This window comes from Neolamprologus multifasciatus, chromosome 14 (genome assembly GCF_963576455.1).
Source record: "Neolamprologus multifasciatus chromosome 14, fNeoMul1.2, whole genome shotgun sequence".
Taxonomy (NCBI): Eukaryota; Metazoa; Chordata; class Actinopteri; order Cichliformes; family Cichlidae; genus Neolamprologus; species Neolamprologus multifasciatus.
In genome coordinates, this window is record NC_140452.1 from 7,253,447 (window position 1) to 7,267,598 (window position 14,152).

At 39.5% G+C, this 14,152-nt stretch overlaps 1 protein-coding gene and 1 long non-coding RNA gene across 2 annotated transcripts in view; one reads left to right on the forward strand and one right to left on the reverse strand.

The window, feature by feature from the left end:
- LOC146503408 (uncharacterized) overlaps positions 1-14,152 on the forward strand; it is a 276,290-nt gene that overhangs the window by 158,791 nt on the left and 103,347 nt on the right. The window lies entirely within an intron of this gene.
- On the reverse strand, positions 4,838-9,830 carry LOC146503425 (extracellular calcium-sensing receptor-like). The gene is made up of 5 exons (XM_085131066.1): positions 9,581-9,830; positions 6,761-6,966; positions 6,397-6,618; positions 5,873-5,996; positions 4,838-5,781 (listed from the first exon to the last, which is right to left on the reverse strand). Exons 1-5 carry the CDS (start codon positions 9,828-9,830, stop codon positions 4,877-4,879), a joined length of 1,707 nt encoding a protein of 568 aa, XP_084987192.1. The 3' UTR covers positions 4,838-4,876.

Sequence of the window (14,152 nt, forward strand, 5' to 3'; positions counted from 1 at the left end):
AGTGAAAACAGAGCACACCTGGCTTGACAGGCATTTAAATGATTTGCTGACTGCAGGTATGCCAGGTTCTTGTGATAAGTCCAAACAATGAATGGTTGAGCTGTGAACTCCAACCAGTGCCTCCACTCCTCCAATGCCAGCTTGATTCCTGGTCCCCGACATCGTAGTTTCTCTCTGGTGGTGTTAGACGGTGAGAGAAAAAAGCACATAGATGAAGCTTACCATCCCTTTGTTGCAAGAGTACAGCCCCCACCGCAGAGTCAGAGGCATCCACCTCCACCACGAATTGCAGGCTGAGGTCACGTTGGGACTGGTGCAGCGACAAACTGCTCCTTAATGTAAGAGAAGGTTGATTGGGCCTCGGGAGAGGTTTTACTCAGTTCAATTCAGTTCAATTCAATTTTATTTATATAGGTCCAAATCACAACAACAGTTGCTTCAAGGTAGTATACAAAGTAAGGAGACTGTATTGGCATGAAACTGGAACTTTTCACCTTTCACAAAGAGTCTGTTTTCCAGGAGATGCTCAAGGACCTGTCTGACATGGTTCTCATGCTCTGAAACTGACTTAGAGAAGATTAAGATACCATCAAGGTAGGAGAATTTGAATGTAATCCCTTAGCACGTCGTTCACCAGGGCCTGGAACATGGTCGGTGCATTGGTTAGGCCGAACGGTATCACCAGGTACTCAAAGTGTCCAAGGTACGTATTGAACGCCGTCTTCCACTCATCATCTCCACGGATCCTTACCAAGTGATAGGCGTTCAACAGGTCAAGCTTGCTGAAAATAGTGGCTCCCTGGAGGAGCTTAAAAGCAGAGGAGAGCAGAGGTAATGGATACTTGTTTTATTACTGTTATGATGTTTAATCCGCGATAGTCTATGCATGCTCTCAAGGATTTGTCCTTCTTCTCGAAAAAGAAGAAACCTGTGCCTACTGGAGATGACGAGCTCTGAATGATGCCGGCTGCAAGCAAATCTGTAATATATGTTTCTATTGCTTGATTCCGGATGCGATTCAGTCAGTGGGCAACTGAGCTCCAGGAAATGGGTCGATGGCGCAGTCGTAAGGCCAATCCGGGGGTAAAGATAATGCTGTATATTTCTGAAACACTTCTGCTAAATCGTGATAAATAGGTGGCACAGAAGACAAATCAGGTATTTCGGAAGGCAAAGATGGTTTATTGGCAGATTTAGGTGGCGTGGAAGATTTCAAACAGATGAGTTCGGTAGCATGCGTGATGTCAGGGAGACGCTGGCAGGATAAACCTCAGACACAGAGAGCATGAGGCAAGGCTTCTGTGGATATGTTGAGCTGATGAGCTAACTTGGGGTCCATAAAGCTTTGTTCAGCACCCAAATCGATTAGAACCGCCAGAGAATGGGTTTTGGTCCAAATAATCAATTTAGCGATCAGCATTAGACGTGGAGGAGAATTCTTACTTGACAGGTCGACAACCAGTACTCTTACCATTACTGTTGGGGGCCCCCTTTTAGTTGCAAAGTACAAGTAGTGACAATATCCCCTTTGCGGCCACAATAGAGGCAGTCACCGGACATCAGGCAGTAATGTTGCTCTGCAGGTGTGATGTGTAAGCATCCTGTCTGCATAGGTTTCTCGCCTTCATCACTTCCTTCGCGCTACCAGAAATGTCTTGGCTTGGCAGTGCTCCCACTGCAGCTCGGCCCATAATGGAGTGAGGGTTCGTAGCCTGTCATCCACCTGAATACAGAAAGACATCAAGGCACCTAGGGAAGAGGGCAACTCACGCATGGTTAATTCATCCTTTAACTCGTCGTTTGCATTTTTCAATAAGGCTGAGGGCTTCTTGACAAAGTTTTTATCTCACCGTAGTTCCTATTGTGCCCACCCAGAACCAGCCTAAAAATGTGACAAGCTTTACGAGACCTCTAACTTGAAAGAGATCACTTAGCACAGTTCTTAACCCTTTAAAACCGGTGGAAGCGGGCATGCTCTGTTTTGCTTAACTACCTTTAAATCCCGGTAGCACTGCAACCACGTAAGCTAGCGCAATAATTTTTTTTGCATATGAAACCGGAGGAGTTGTACTTACATCTTATGCCATCAGCTTGTCCTAGGTCACAGTTTCCTTCCACATATAGCTTTGCAAAAACTGCATAAAAAGCGCTTGCAGCATCAAATACATAATATTCCAGAAACACGCTTTACCGATCCGATCAGCTGTACGTAACATTTCCTACGTTGGAATAGACGTCAGCGCGAACTTTCGCCTGTCCGCCATTACCTGCCCGAAACCAGAAGTGACGTCCTTTTCGCGGAAATATAGTTTTTTACCATCAGGGCCTTTTGATGTTTCAATATTCTGGGGAAGAAATAAACAGCACTATCCAACACACACCTGCTGCATGATGCAATTTGAGGTTTGCTGTTGTAGCTGTGCTGTGGCTCAGTGACAACATAATGTACAGGGAAAAACCCTCCAATCACAACATCCCCATCAAATTGCAAGGCTGGGCGCTCACTGCCTCCCAGTTTTACACACTGAGATAAACTAGAATCGACACTTCTCGTTCCCCTTATCTTTAAACTATGCATTGGCTCCGTCATCGCAGCTTCTTCTTTTTCCACAACACCTCGCTCCACACTTAGTGACTTAGTCTGTTACCTATAGTGTTAATATCAAAGAACACAATACAAACAGTATTAAAGAAGACATGTAAAAACACCCAAAGAAAATTACCCATAAAAGTTGATTGCATCATTCACGGTAAACTCATAAAAAACTGTGATGAAACCAGTGGTCCTTTAGCATGGTCTATGAAACAGCAATTAAGTGCTTTAATATCTCTGATGCTTGTGTCATTTAATAATTTTGTATCAGTCATCATAAGATCACCCAATCACAGCAAAATGTAACAGGAGAGAAGATAACATTGCTTCCACAAATTTTTGTTTTCTAAAATTGAACCACTGCTTTAAATTGAAGTTTGTTAAGCTACTTTCCTAGAGATAACAAAATAAAAGAGAAATAGTCACACACTTTTCATTAGAAAACATAGAAACTAATAATATTTATCATTTGGTCTGATATATTATTATTCTCCTGTGCCTGGTAGTGAAAACCAAAACAACAATGTTGTTGTTCCATAAGCATTAATCCTGAAAGTGTCCTGCAATGCTCTGGTGTGTGTTTAATCCTTTAAAAATCCCCTTTAATATGTATTTGTCCTACAGTATACCTCCATAATTTCATTGCCTTAGTTGTTCACGGATTTTTCCTCTCACTCTAACAACTGTTTGCAAAAACCCCTGCAATTTCGTGGAAACTGCAAACATTCTTCATAATTTTTTTTAGAGGAAAACTAGCTTGGTATGGTGAAATTCTCCGGTACTCAGAAGCAGGAGGTTTGAAAGCAGCCAATCCAAGAGCATTATTCATCTCTCCTTATTGCATCTCCAGCAGATGCAGTCCAGCATTCCCACATTATAACTGTTCATCATATGTAGCTATCTCCAGTGTTTGGTCACTCTGCTTCCAGTGCATTTATGTTTCTTGTTAGTCAGAAGCTACAATCACCTTACCTTTTCTGTGAATTTAGAGGGGACACTCTGGGGTAATTAAGTTAAACCAGATAACTACAGAATGCCCTGGGTCTGTCGAATTTGCTTTGCAGTACAGACCTCTGCTCACAAAATTTGAAATCCTTAATTATTTTATATTTTTCAGAAAATTCATGAGATGTTGTAGTGAAATATGAATTATTTATGCCTCAATACTAGCCATGCATGTTTTTTTTCTGCATTTACACAGTGTTGGAGAGTAACGGAATACATACCAGTAGGGGTGGGTTTTTATAATCGATTTATCGATTAAAATCGATTCTGGCTTGGATAACGTGAAATCGATTCATTAAAATCCTGAATCGATTTTTTAATATAAATTTATTTTGCCTGAAATGACAGAATCTCAGGTGAAATCTCACAAAATTTCAACAACCACCAAACAGCTAAGACAGTAAATGAGAGCAGGAACACGGATTCTGCACAAAGACGTAAAAACACAGCGGGACCCGCGGATCAGAATCAGTTAGATGTCGCCTTTCTCGCGGTCGGGGCTGAAAGATGACAGCTCGCTTATTCTGATCTGTCGGCGGCTCCGCACTTTGTCCTCATCGTCTGTTGTCTTCGTCTCCGTTATCAGTCATCATAATTTTACCATCTCTGTGCAAGTCTGCAAATTTCTTTATTAAATCATAAGATTTTTAAATTCATCAAGTCTCTCTGTGCCTGGGTCCTCGTCACAAAACATGACATCACTGTTTTGTGCATTTTAACACAATTTAATCCCCACATTTGTGAAAGAAAAGCAAAACACTTTTTTGAAAAGTCTGTAACAAAACCATCAAATCTGATCAAGGTTATTTAAATGCTGCAAAAGAAGAATGGATTAGAAAAAATACATATCCTAACCTTAATTACCGTGGGAGAATAATGAATGATGCTCATAGTGAGTAAAAAGTAAACTGAGTGCACTTTTTGGACAGAGATTCACTTTTAATGTATATGTATAATATAATACAGATACATAAAAAACACTCTCAAAACAGAATAAATTATTACAAATAAATTATTACAAAATATTAATAAAAGCTATAAAAATGGAGGAAACTTTGCCTGTGGTAGAATGTATACAATGTATGAAAAAATCTTTATTGCAGATGCTAATTTTACTAATTTAATAATAATAATTTTGTGTTATAACATTTATGACTTTCATTTCATGCAGTTATTTAATTTAAATAACAACTAAAACTAAAGAATTTTATTATGTACTATTATGTAAACTGTAAAATATCTGCTTACAATAGTAACCATTTTTGAACCAAGGATATACTATGATTGGTTTTTGTTCATCAAATTTTTCTTGGTGTTCTTCTCAGGCTTAAACAAAATGATAAAACACTTTGGAGCAAATATACACATTATTAGTCCAAAGCTGGAGGCCAGAATGGCAAAAATCTCCACAACTACAGTGAATTTCCCAGGAGAGCTGACATATGCTGGGATAAAGGTGATCCACACTGCACAGAATATTAGCATGCTGAAGGTGATGAATTTGGCTTCATTGAAATTATCAGGTAATTTGCGGGCTAAGACAGCTAAAACAAAACAAAAGGAGGCAAGTAGGCCTAAGTATCCAAGCACAGCCCAGAAGCCAGCAGAAGAGCCTAATGCACATTCCAATACAATTTTCTCCTTGTATGCGGTTAGATTTTTTATTGGAAAGGGAGGGCTCACTACCAACCAAACAGTACATATTAAAACTTGAATAAAGGTGAATGAAACAACAGTCATTCTTTGCTGTGGAGGACCAAACCATTTCATGGCATTGCTACCTGGAATTGTAGCTTTAAAAGCCATTAAAACCACTATAGTTTTCCCAAGTACACAGGAAATACAGAGTACAAAGGTGATCCCAAACGCAGTGTGACGCAGCATGCAGGACCACTCAGATGGTGCTCCAATGAAAGTTAATGAACATAAGAAACACAGAGTCAGTGAGATGAGCAGCAGGAAGCTCAGCTCAGAGTTGTTGGCCCTGACAATTGGAGATGTCCTGTGATAAAAGAATACAGCCCCAGTTACGATGGTCAGACAGGCACCAATGACTGAGAATGTAGCCAGGATAATTCCTAGGAGGTCCTGAAAGGAAAGATACTCCACAGGCTTAGGGATGCAAGTGTCTCTCTTTGCGTTAGGCCAGAATTCCTTTTGACAAGGTAAACAATCAGTCGAATCTGGATAAAAAACAAATAAATACAATTTTTTCTTGATTTTCATATATACACAATGAAACATTTTAAATGCATCGTAATCATTTCTCTTTACCTGCACTATTACTGATCTCTCCCTCAGGACATGCTATACAGTCATAGCAGCAGATGGGTTTTCCTTTCTGCAGCATTTTACGAGTTCCTGGAGGACAACTGTCCGTGCACACTGACACTGGCACCTGTGAAAGACATAAAGGTTGCAGAATAAACGTATATATTTACTATGCAGCTGTGTGTTGTTGTTTACTAATCGATCGGGCGATCGTGGCTCAAGAGTTGGCAGTTCGTCTTGTAATCAGAAGGTTGCCGGTTTGAGCCCCAGCTCGGACAGTCTCGGTCGTTGTGTCCTTGGGCAAGAAACTTCACCTACCGCCTACTGGTGATGGCCAGAGTGGCCGATGGCGCGATATGGCAGCGTCGCTTCTGTCAGTCTGCCCCAGGGCAGCTGTGGCTACAACTGTAGCTTGCCTCCACCAGTGTGTAAATGTGAGAGTGAATGAATAGTAGAATTGTAAAAGCGCTATATAAATGCAATCCATTATTATTATTACTAAAGTTTGTCAAATTCTGACTGCTTACTTTCATGCTACCCTCCATCCAGGTAATGTTTTTGTCAATCTTGAATTCCTGGCCCACGGGCCGTGATGCATCATACAGCCCTACAGCCACTATCTCAGTCACGCCGTTTTCACTTTTCTGCCAGTTAACCAGTTCATAAATAGCCACAGGATCCCCATTAGCGTCAAATGACACATCATAGCCATTTTGGGAAAAATTTACTTTCTTCAGCTCAATTAAAATCTGATAAAATTAGGGATAATGGGAGGGGAAAGCAAAAAAAAAAAAAAGATGCAATATTTCAATAATAAATATTAATATTGCATATCAATTTATATTGCAGTTGATGAAAGACACTGACATCAACATATTTATTTCTTCTGACCTGTTTGGACTCTAACTTGGTTAACTTGTCACACTCTACAGTGCCATTAATTTCCTGGCACACTGCATTATGGATGGCATGTGCTACTGCATACACGGCCATGTACGCCATGTTAGTAACTCTGAGCTGTGATGTGTCAGTGTACTGGTTTTGCAGATTCTGTATGTCTTCATTTCCATCACATACTTTCTTCTTTGCAGTGGCATCTAAAATCACAAAAAGACAGAGCAGATGTCAAAATTAAACTAGATGTCAGATGTGTTCTCTTTATAAATGTTGCAAATCATGCTGGTACCATGAAACATATTTATTTTATAAAAAATAAAATAAAATAAAATAAAAAATGGAAAATAATCCTACCACGAATAATTAGAATAGGACAGTAATCTGGCTAATTGCATTTTCTATCGTGCAATCACATTACCGTTACTAACAAGGAAATGTGGTGTGAATGCGTTACTATTTTTCAGCACACAGACGATTGAAACTGTCTTCATCTTACCGGGAGCTGGGGGGGGGGGGGGGGGGGCGCACAGTCACACAAGTGCTGCTGATTGGCTGAGGAAGAATAAAGTAGTTTACCATGACTACTTTATTCAAAAACCTCTATATCATCATGGAGGTCTCTGATGTTGACTCAAACTACTACCAATTTAAGATGACACAGCAACAAGATGTTATGTCAACCCTGGACAACCCTTATTCCCCATTTCTTGTTTTAACAGTGTGAACTTCAAAGTTTGTACCAGTTTTTAAATTGCGTTGATTGCGTCTGAAAAAACAGAGTTTTGTTATGTTTACTGCAGTGTTTTCTAAGGAAAGGGCTCGAAAGCAGTCTCTTCTCTTCTTGCAATCAAAAACCGAAAGTAAAGAAAAAACACCTTTTTCCTATTGGTGGAAAAATGTGTCATGTCGACCAATCAAAAGATGATATGGCAACATGGCATTGGTTGCTTAGAAAGAGGGAGAAATTTTAGGAGTGACGGCAGCGAGAGAGCAAAAGAGAAAGAGAGGGAGTTTTGAGATGCAAGAGATTAGTGTGTTTGGAGTGTGTCGTTAGTGTGTCATACAGTCGATCGTTTTGTTTTGTGCGTCAGAACAATGAGGCAACTGCTAAATGTTGCAGTTGCTGCCAAAATGCTACCAAGGGCAGATTGCAATGTAAACGCTGCCTCCAGGTTGAAACACGAGGAGTGATAGACCTCCTGCTTTCAGGCCTGCAGCTATCAGGCTTGTGATGTTCTCCTTTATGTTAGAGTGGACAAAAATATTTTTTTGGAGTAGCAAAAATGATTTGTGTGTTATCTTATTTAATGTAGAACACCTGGTTGTTTTGTAAGTACTTTGAATTGGTTATATATAAACTAGGAGTGGGAATTTAACACGTTAATTGCGATTAATTAATTTGAAAAAAAAAAACAACGTACTAAAAAAATTACGCATTTAATTGCACTTTGCATTCCAGGCAAAAGCTAACTTTTGTCAATGCACAATTTCCTGCTATATCGATTACAGTGATGCACACATCAGAGCTACAAAGAATAAGAAGAAAGTGCGTTGCTAGGAATGATTGGAGGCTAAATTTAATTTCAAAAGACTACCCAACCGATGGAAGGCTTGATAATTGTGGTTTTGTGCAAACTGTGAAAAAAAGGAGTTTGCATACCACCGAAACACTTCAACCTTATGGTACCATCTAAATGCAAATCATGTTGCAGTGAGCACAGAAACTGTGGGAGCTGTGGACTCTAGCAGTCAAAAGGTGTCGGCAGCCCAAACTTGATGAAATGACTGGCTTCAGGGTCAAAATTAGCAATTCAACATTGGACAAAGTAACAAATTCTCTCCGAAAATTCATTGCTCTGACTGTAAACCACTATCATTGGTAGAAGACAGGTGGTTAGAAAATGTACTACAGTTATCGTCACGGGACCCAATTTTCCAACTGCCGTGCCGAAAGACTATTTCAAGTAAAATTCAACAGCTTTATGACACTGAAAAGCAAGCAAATTTAAATGCCTTACAGACAGCCCTGCTAATATGGAGGAACTACACTAGGAGCAAACACCACTGGGGCAACAGAAAGAGCCACTCATACAGGATGTTTCATCTACTAAGGAATCAAGAGGCAGTTTTGCTGCTTTAGACAAACAAAAGGACAAGCTACTAACTTTAACTCTATTAGAGCTGGTAAAACTCCAAAAGGTAGCGACTGTCCTTGAACCATGCAAGTAAACCAAACTATGTTTTTTAACTGTTTGTTACTGTTTCTTCAAAATAGGGTTAAAATAAAATAATTACTTTTACAGCTCCAGGTTTGTGACTGAGATTCTTGGAGGTGAGACATATGTCTCATGTCTCATGTTAATGGTGTGATGCCACCTGCATCACACATAATGGAGGTCTCCGATGATGACTCAAACTACATGGTGATATTTAAGACTACCTTCACAACGTGTAGCTACCCTCAAGTATCTGTTGCTCAAGATAGCTACTGTGCTTGGCCACACTTTAAGGATTTAAATTTTCTTGCAAGGAGAAGAGCAATAAGAGGTTTGGACCACCCTTGAGGCCCTGCTGCAGGAATATATTATGTTAGTATATTAATATCATACATTGCTTTCACCTTTTAAGATGAATTACTGAAATAAATGAACTTTTGCACAATATTACAATTTTTGGAGTTTCACCTGTATTCTCACCTCACACTTTGTCACCATTCATAGCTTTTCAATGAAAATAGGTCAGCCCATGAAGCAACATCAGACTTTGTAACATCAGCAGTTGACAAGATAATTTAAACCAAGAAAAATGTCTTACTTTTGGTCAGTGTGCAGTTAAATGCATCCTCCCAGAACTCAGTAAGTATTTGAGAAGACGCCACTTGTGAGGGGGACAGATTCAGCAGGAAGTCTCTGAGGCCTGGGATTATAGACTTTGGAATCCCAAATCCAATGGCCCCAGCACAGAAACTGAACCTCGTTAATCCTGGGTTAGTTACCCAGAAACTGCCAATCCACTGGCGAGACGGGGAAGGCTCATATGATAGCTCCTCCAACAGTGCCCTCATGTCCCCTAAAGATAGAAGTGCCACAACAACCATGGCTGTAGACCTTGACAGACAATATTGTGCATTAGAAGCATTTTAAAGTGTAACTGCATGAAAAAATGTAATTTTGAAGACAGTAAATCTAATATTTGCGGAAATAATATCTCTGATGAGGACACCTGCGGATAACATCTGCTACTCTCTGAATTCTGCTATGTGAGTATGTTCGATGGAAAGAAAGAGAGTATTCCACACAGATCCCTTCTTTCTGTGCTGCTTTTAGAAATGAAGCCATGCCGTTATTTCCAAAATCCGAATCTGACCGAACAGCACCTATCCAAGTCCAGCCAAAGTGTTTTACCATCTTGGCCATTGCTTCAGCTTGGAACTGGTCACTGGGAAATGTTCTGAAAAAATTGGGGTACTGCTGCTTGTCAGACAAGCATGAGCATGTTGAAAAGTGGCTAACCTAAACCAAATGAAATAAAACACCACACACCGCAAAATCAAATATCATGCACATACATATTTTAAATTCAAAAATTGACAGAAATTGAAAACATTTACTTGGGGAATGTTAAAGGACCTGATGACTTGGGACAAACTGATGGATGTTGTAGACCCAGAGCCACCAACAACAGCCATCACCATACCAGAATGTGAACAATTGTTATCCATGGAAAACACAGGGTCGAAGCTATTTAGAAACTGAAATGCCATGTGCACTGCTACAGGCACTGATGCACATGAGTCATAGATCTGATACCCGAGCCTGATTCCGGGCAGCAGCTCTGTGCTGTTGTTAATCTCTTCTATGGCAAAAACCATTGCACGTGATGATTGCAGTTCACTGGTGTAAAGGCTGAAAATAGTTCTGTCAATGTTAGAATATAGACTGTAGATTTAGTTTAAGTGAAATATAACCAACAACAGGATCATTTGCTGGTTGTATCTGTTGATGAAATGTTAATCAAAATGTTGCCTGTCCAGTTAAATTGAGCACAAAAGATTAGCATAAGAAATTAGTGGAAAATTATGGTTTACTAATTAAAGTCTTTTCATTTCCTTTAAAATATAATACATTTAAAAGCATTTCCTTTAAATCATTTCCTTTATAAAACCGTTATTTAACATATTGTATAATTTCTGTTTTTTAAAACACAACAAATTATTTTATAAAGAATAAATGACTTTTTTTTAAATTTTTTTAACACTAAACAGAATCAATGTAGTTCCATAGAACATAACACACATGAAAACATTTCTCTCCTCATACAGTCCAACATGTTTTTACACCTTCTTCTTCCCATTACTGACTTTCTTACTTACTAACCTTCCTTTGCATTTTGCAGGCTCAGGCATGCTGGTGTAGTCACTGTAAACTGTGTTCATGTAGACGTGAAGGGAAAAATCACCACCAATAACAAAGTCCCCATCCTTTGAAAATGCAGGTAGACGAGTGCTTCCCTGCAGCTTGCAGTTCAGAGAGGATGTCGACGTACCAGCTTGAGCTCCTATATGCCTAGTCATTTGTCTCATACCATCTAGACACACTGCAAAGGCAACAGCTGAGTTGAGGTGAAACAAACACACAGCCAATACCAGACCAATTACAACAGCTGCTATCTCCATTTCCATCTAAAATTGTCTGTATATGGGCACACATTGTTTCCATTGGTTTATATAGGTCTTCAAACAAAGGGGTTTTGTCATCTTCTCATCTTCTTGAGAATATGAGGTCATTGATTAACCCTTACATAGTGTTGACATTCTAAGTCTTCACAGTATGGTTTTGATTGGGCCCAAGATTTCCCTCATAATAATTGGCTACGACAAATGATACAATACAGCTTAATTTAATTTAGATTGGAACATCAACAGATTTTTAATCCTTAAGTAATGTTTCATAGAGTAGAAAGAGTGTATATTTTTGTTTTTGCACCAACTGTTTTTGCAAAAAAACATATATTATCACACAAGATCTTATGTTGGTATACCTTTGACAGAAAAATATCATAGAGTATTAATAATTTAAATATATTTTTTGGAAAGTGTAAATGGCAAGAAAATTCTGGAATTGTAGGGATTCATTATGACTGTACTGCATAACCATTACTACTTCTAACATTGACTTTTCTCTGTAACTACTATCTGTAGTAATACAAAGGAATTAAAATTTAGAGCACAAAAGTCATAATAGTATAAAAATAGTATCCTAAAATGTGAACTTATATTACCTTATTATCATGAGTTTAGTAGCACATAAAGATCTTAATGTTAAATACAGTGGTATGCAAATGTTTGGGCACCCTTGATCATTTTCATGATTTTCCTTCATAAATCATTGGTTGTTTGGATCAGCAATTTCATTTAAATATATCATATGTCAGGGGACACAATGATATTTGAGAAGTGAAATAAACTTTATAGGATTTACAGAAAGTGAGCAAAAATTACTTAAACTAAATTGGACAGGTGCATGAATTTGGTAACCCGAACAGAAAAATTACATCAATATTTAGTAGATCCTCCTTTTGCAGAAATAATGCCTCCAAACACTTCTTATAGCTTCCAATTAGAGTCAATTAGTTGTTACTGATTCTTGAACATTGTTTTCAGGAATTTGCTAATATGCACTGGCCACACAGCCCCACAGCATGATGGAACTACCACCACATTTTACTGTGAGTGGCAAGTGTTTGTTTTGAAATGCTGTGTTCTGTTTCTGCCATGCATACCGCCTCTTGTTATGCCCAAATAACTCAATTTTAGTTTTATCAGTCCACAGCACCTTATTCCAAAATGAAGCTGGCTTGTCCAAATGTGCTTAAGCATACCTCAAGCGAATCTGTTTGTGGCATGCGCGCAGAAAAGGTTTCTTCTGCATTACTCTCCCATACAGCATCTCCTTGTGCAAAGTACGCTGAATAGTTGAACGATGCACAAGATGCAAGATGATGTTGCAGGTCTTTGGAAGTGGTCTGTGGGTTGACTATGACTGTTCTTACCATCCTTTGCCTCTGCTTCTCTAAGATTTTTCTTGACCTGTAACTTCCAGCTTTTACTAGAACTGTCCCCGTGGTCTTCCATTTCCTCACTATGTTCTTCACAGTGGAAACTGACAACTCTCTGAGCTTTTTGTATACTCTTTCTAAATCATGATGTTAAATAATCTTTGTTTTCAGGTCATGTGAGAGTTGTTTATAGGCTCCTATGTAGCCACTCTCAAGAGAAGATGCAAAGAGGAGAAAACCTTTCAATTGGCCTGGCCACCCTAAATACCCTTTCTCATGATTGGATTCACCTGTGTATGTAGGTAAAGGGTCAATGAGCTTACCAAACAAATTTTATGTTCCAATAATTAGTGCTAAAGGTATTCAAATCAATAAAACGACAAGGGTGCCCAAATTTATGCACCTGCCTAATTTAGTTTAAGTCACTTTTGCACACTTTCTGTAAATCGTGTAAACTTCATTTCACTTCTCAAATATCATTATGTTTATCTGCAATATGATATATTTAAATGAAATTGCTGATCCAAACAACCAATGATTTATGAAGGAAAAACATGAAAATTATCAGGGGTGCCCAAACTTTTGCATACCACTGTATGTTTTGTTTGAAATGCCCCATAGATTTTACATTTTATTACTCATAATGCTATATGTTATTGCCTCTTGGGAATTGTTAAATTGTTAAATTCCTAGTTCTTCTTTTGTCTATGGCCTTCAGAGGTCTCCGCAGTAGATAATCAGCTTCCAACTCACCCTGTCCCTAATATCCTCCTGTGTCATACAACTATCACTTGTCAGAACAGGAAGTGGTGAACATTGTTGTAATACAGTTGGAAGCAGCTTTAAATTCCCCTCCGTGAACCGCTACCTTATCGTGGAGGGGGTTTGTGCGTCCCAGGGATCTCAGGGGCTATGTTGTTCAGGGGCTTTTGCCCCGTGGTAGGGTCTCCCATGGGAAATTGTGAGGGACCAGTCAAAGAGCAATTCAGAAGACCCTTAAGAGAATATCACAGAGGAAACAGTTTACCCTTCCCGGGATAGGGTTACCAGGGCGCCGCTCTGGAGTCAGGCCCAGGGAGGGTGCCCGAGGGCGAACATTTGGTGGCCAGGCCTTGGTCCATGGGGCCCGGCTGGACACAGCCCAAGAAGGGAACATGGGCCCATCCTCCTTCAGGCCCACCACCAATAGGAGGCGCCGTAGGAGTTGTTTGCACTGTGTGCCGATCTTGGTTAGCCTGTGGGACTTCGGAAGCAGCTGATAGGTACTGACCAGCCAAGCAGAATGCGGCTCGAGCAGTGGCTGAAGCAAAAACTCGGGTGTGGGAGGAG

Excerpts from the sequence above, each read along its gene's own strand:
- LOC146503425 (XM_085131066.1), bottom strand. The coding sequence starts at position 9,830 with ATGAGGGCACTGTTGGAGGAGCTATCATATGAGCCTTCCCCGTCTCGC. Across the intron at positions 6,967-9,580 it reads TAACTGCACACTGACCAAAA|ATGCCACTGCAAAGAAGAAA; the intron begins GTAAGACATTTT and ends TTGTGATTTTAG. Across the intron at positions 6,619-6,760 it reads CCAAGTTAGAGTCCAAACAG|ATTTTAATTGAGCTGAAGAA; the intron begins GTCAGAAGAAAT and ends TAATTTTATCAG.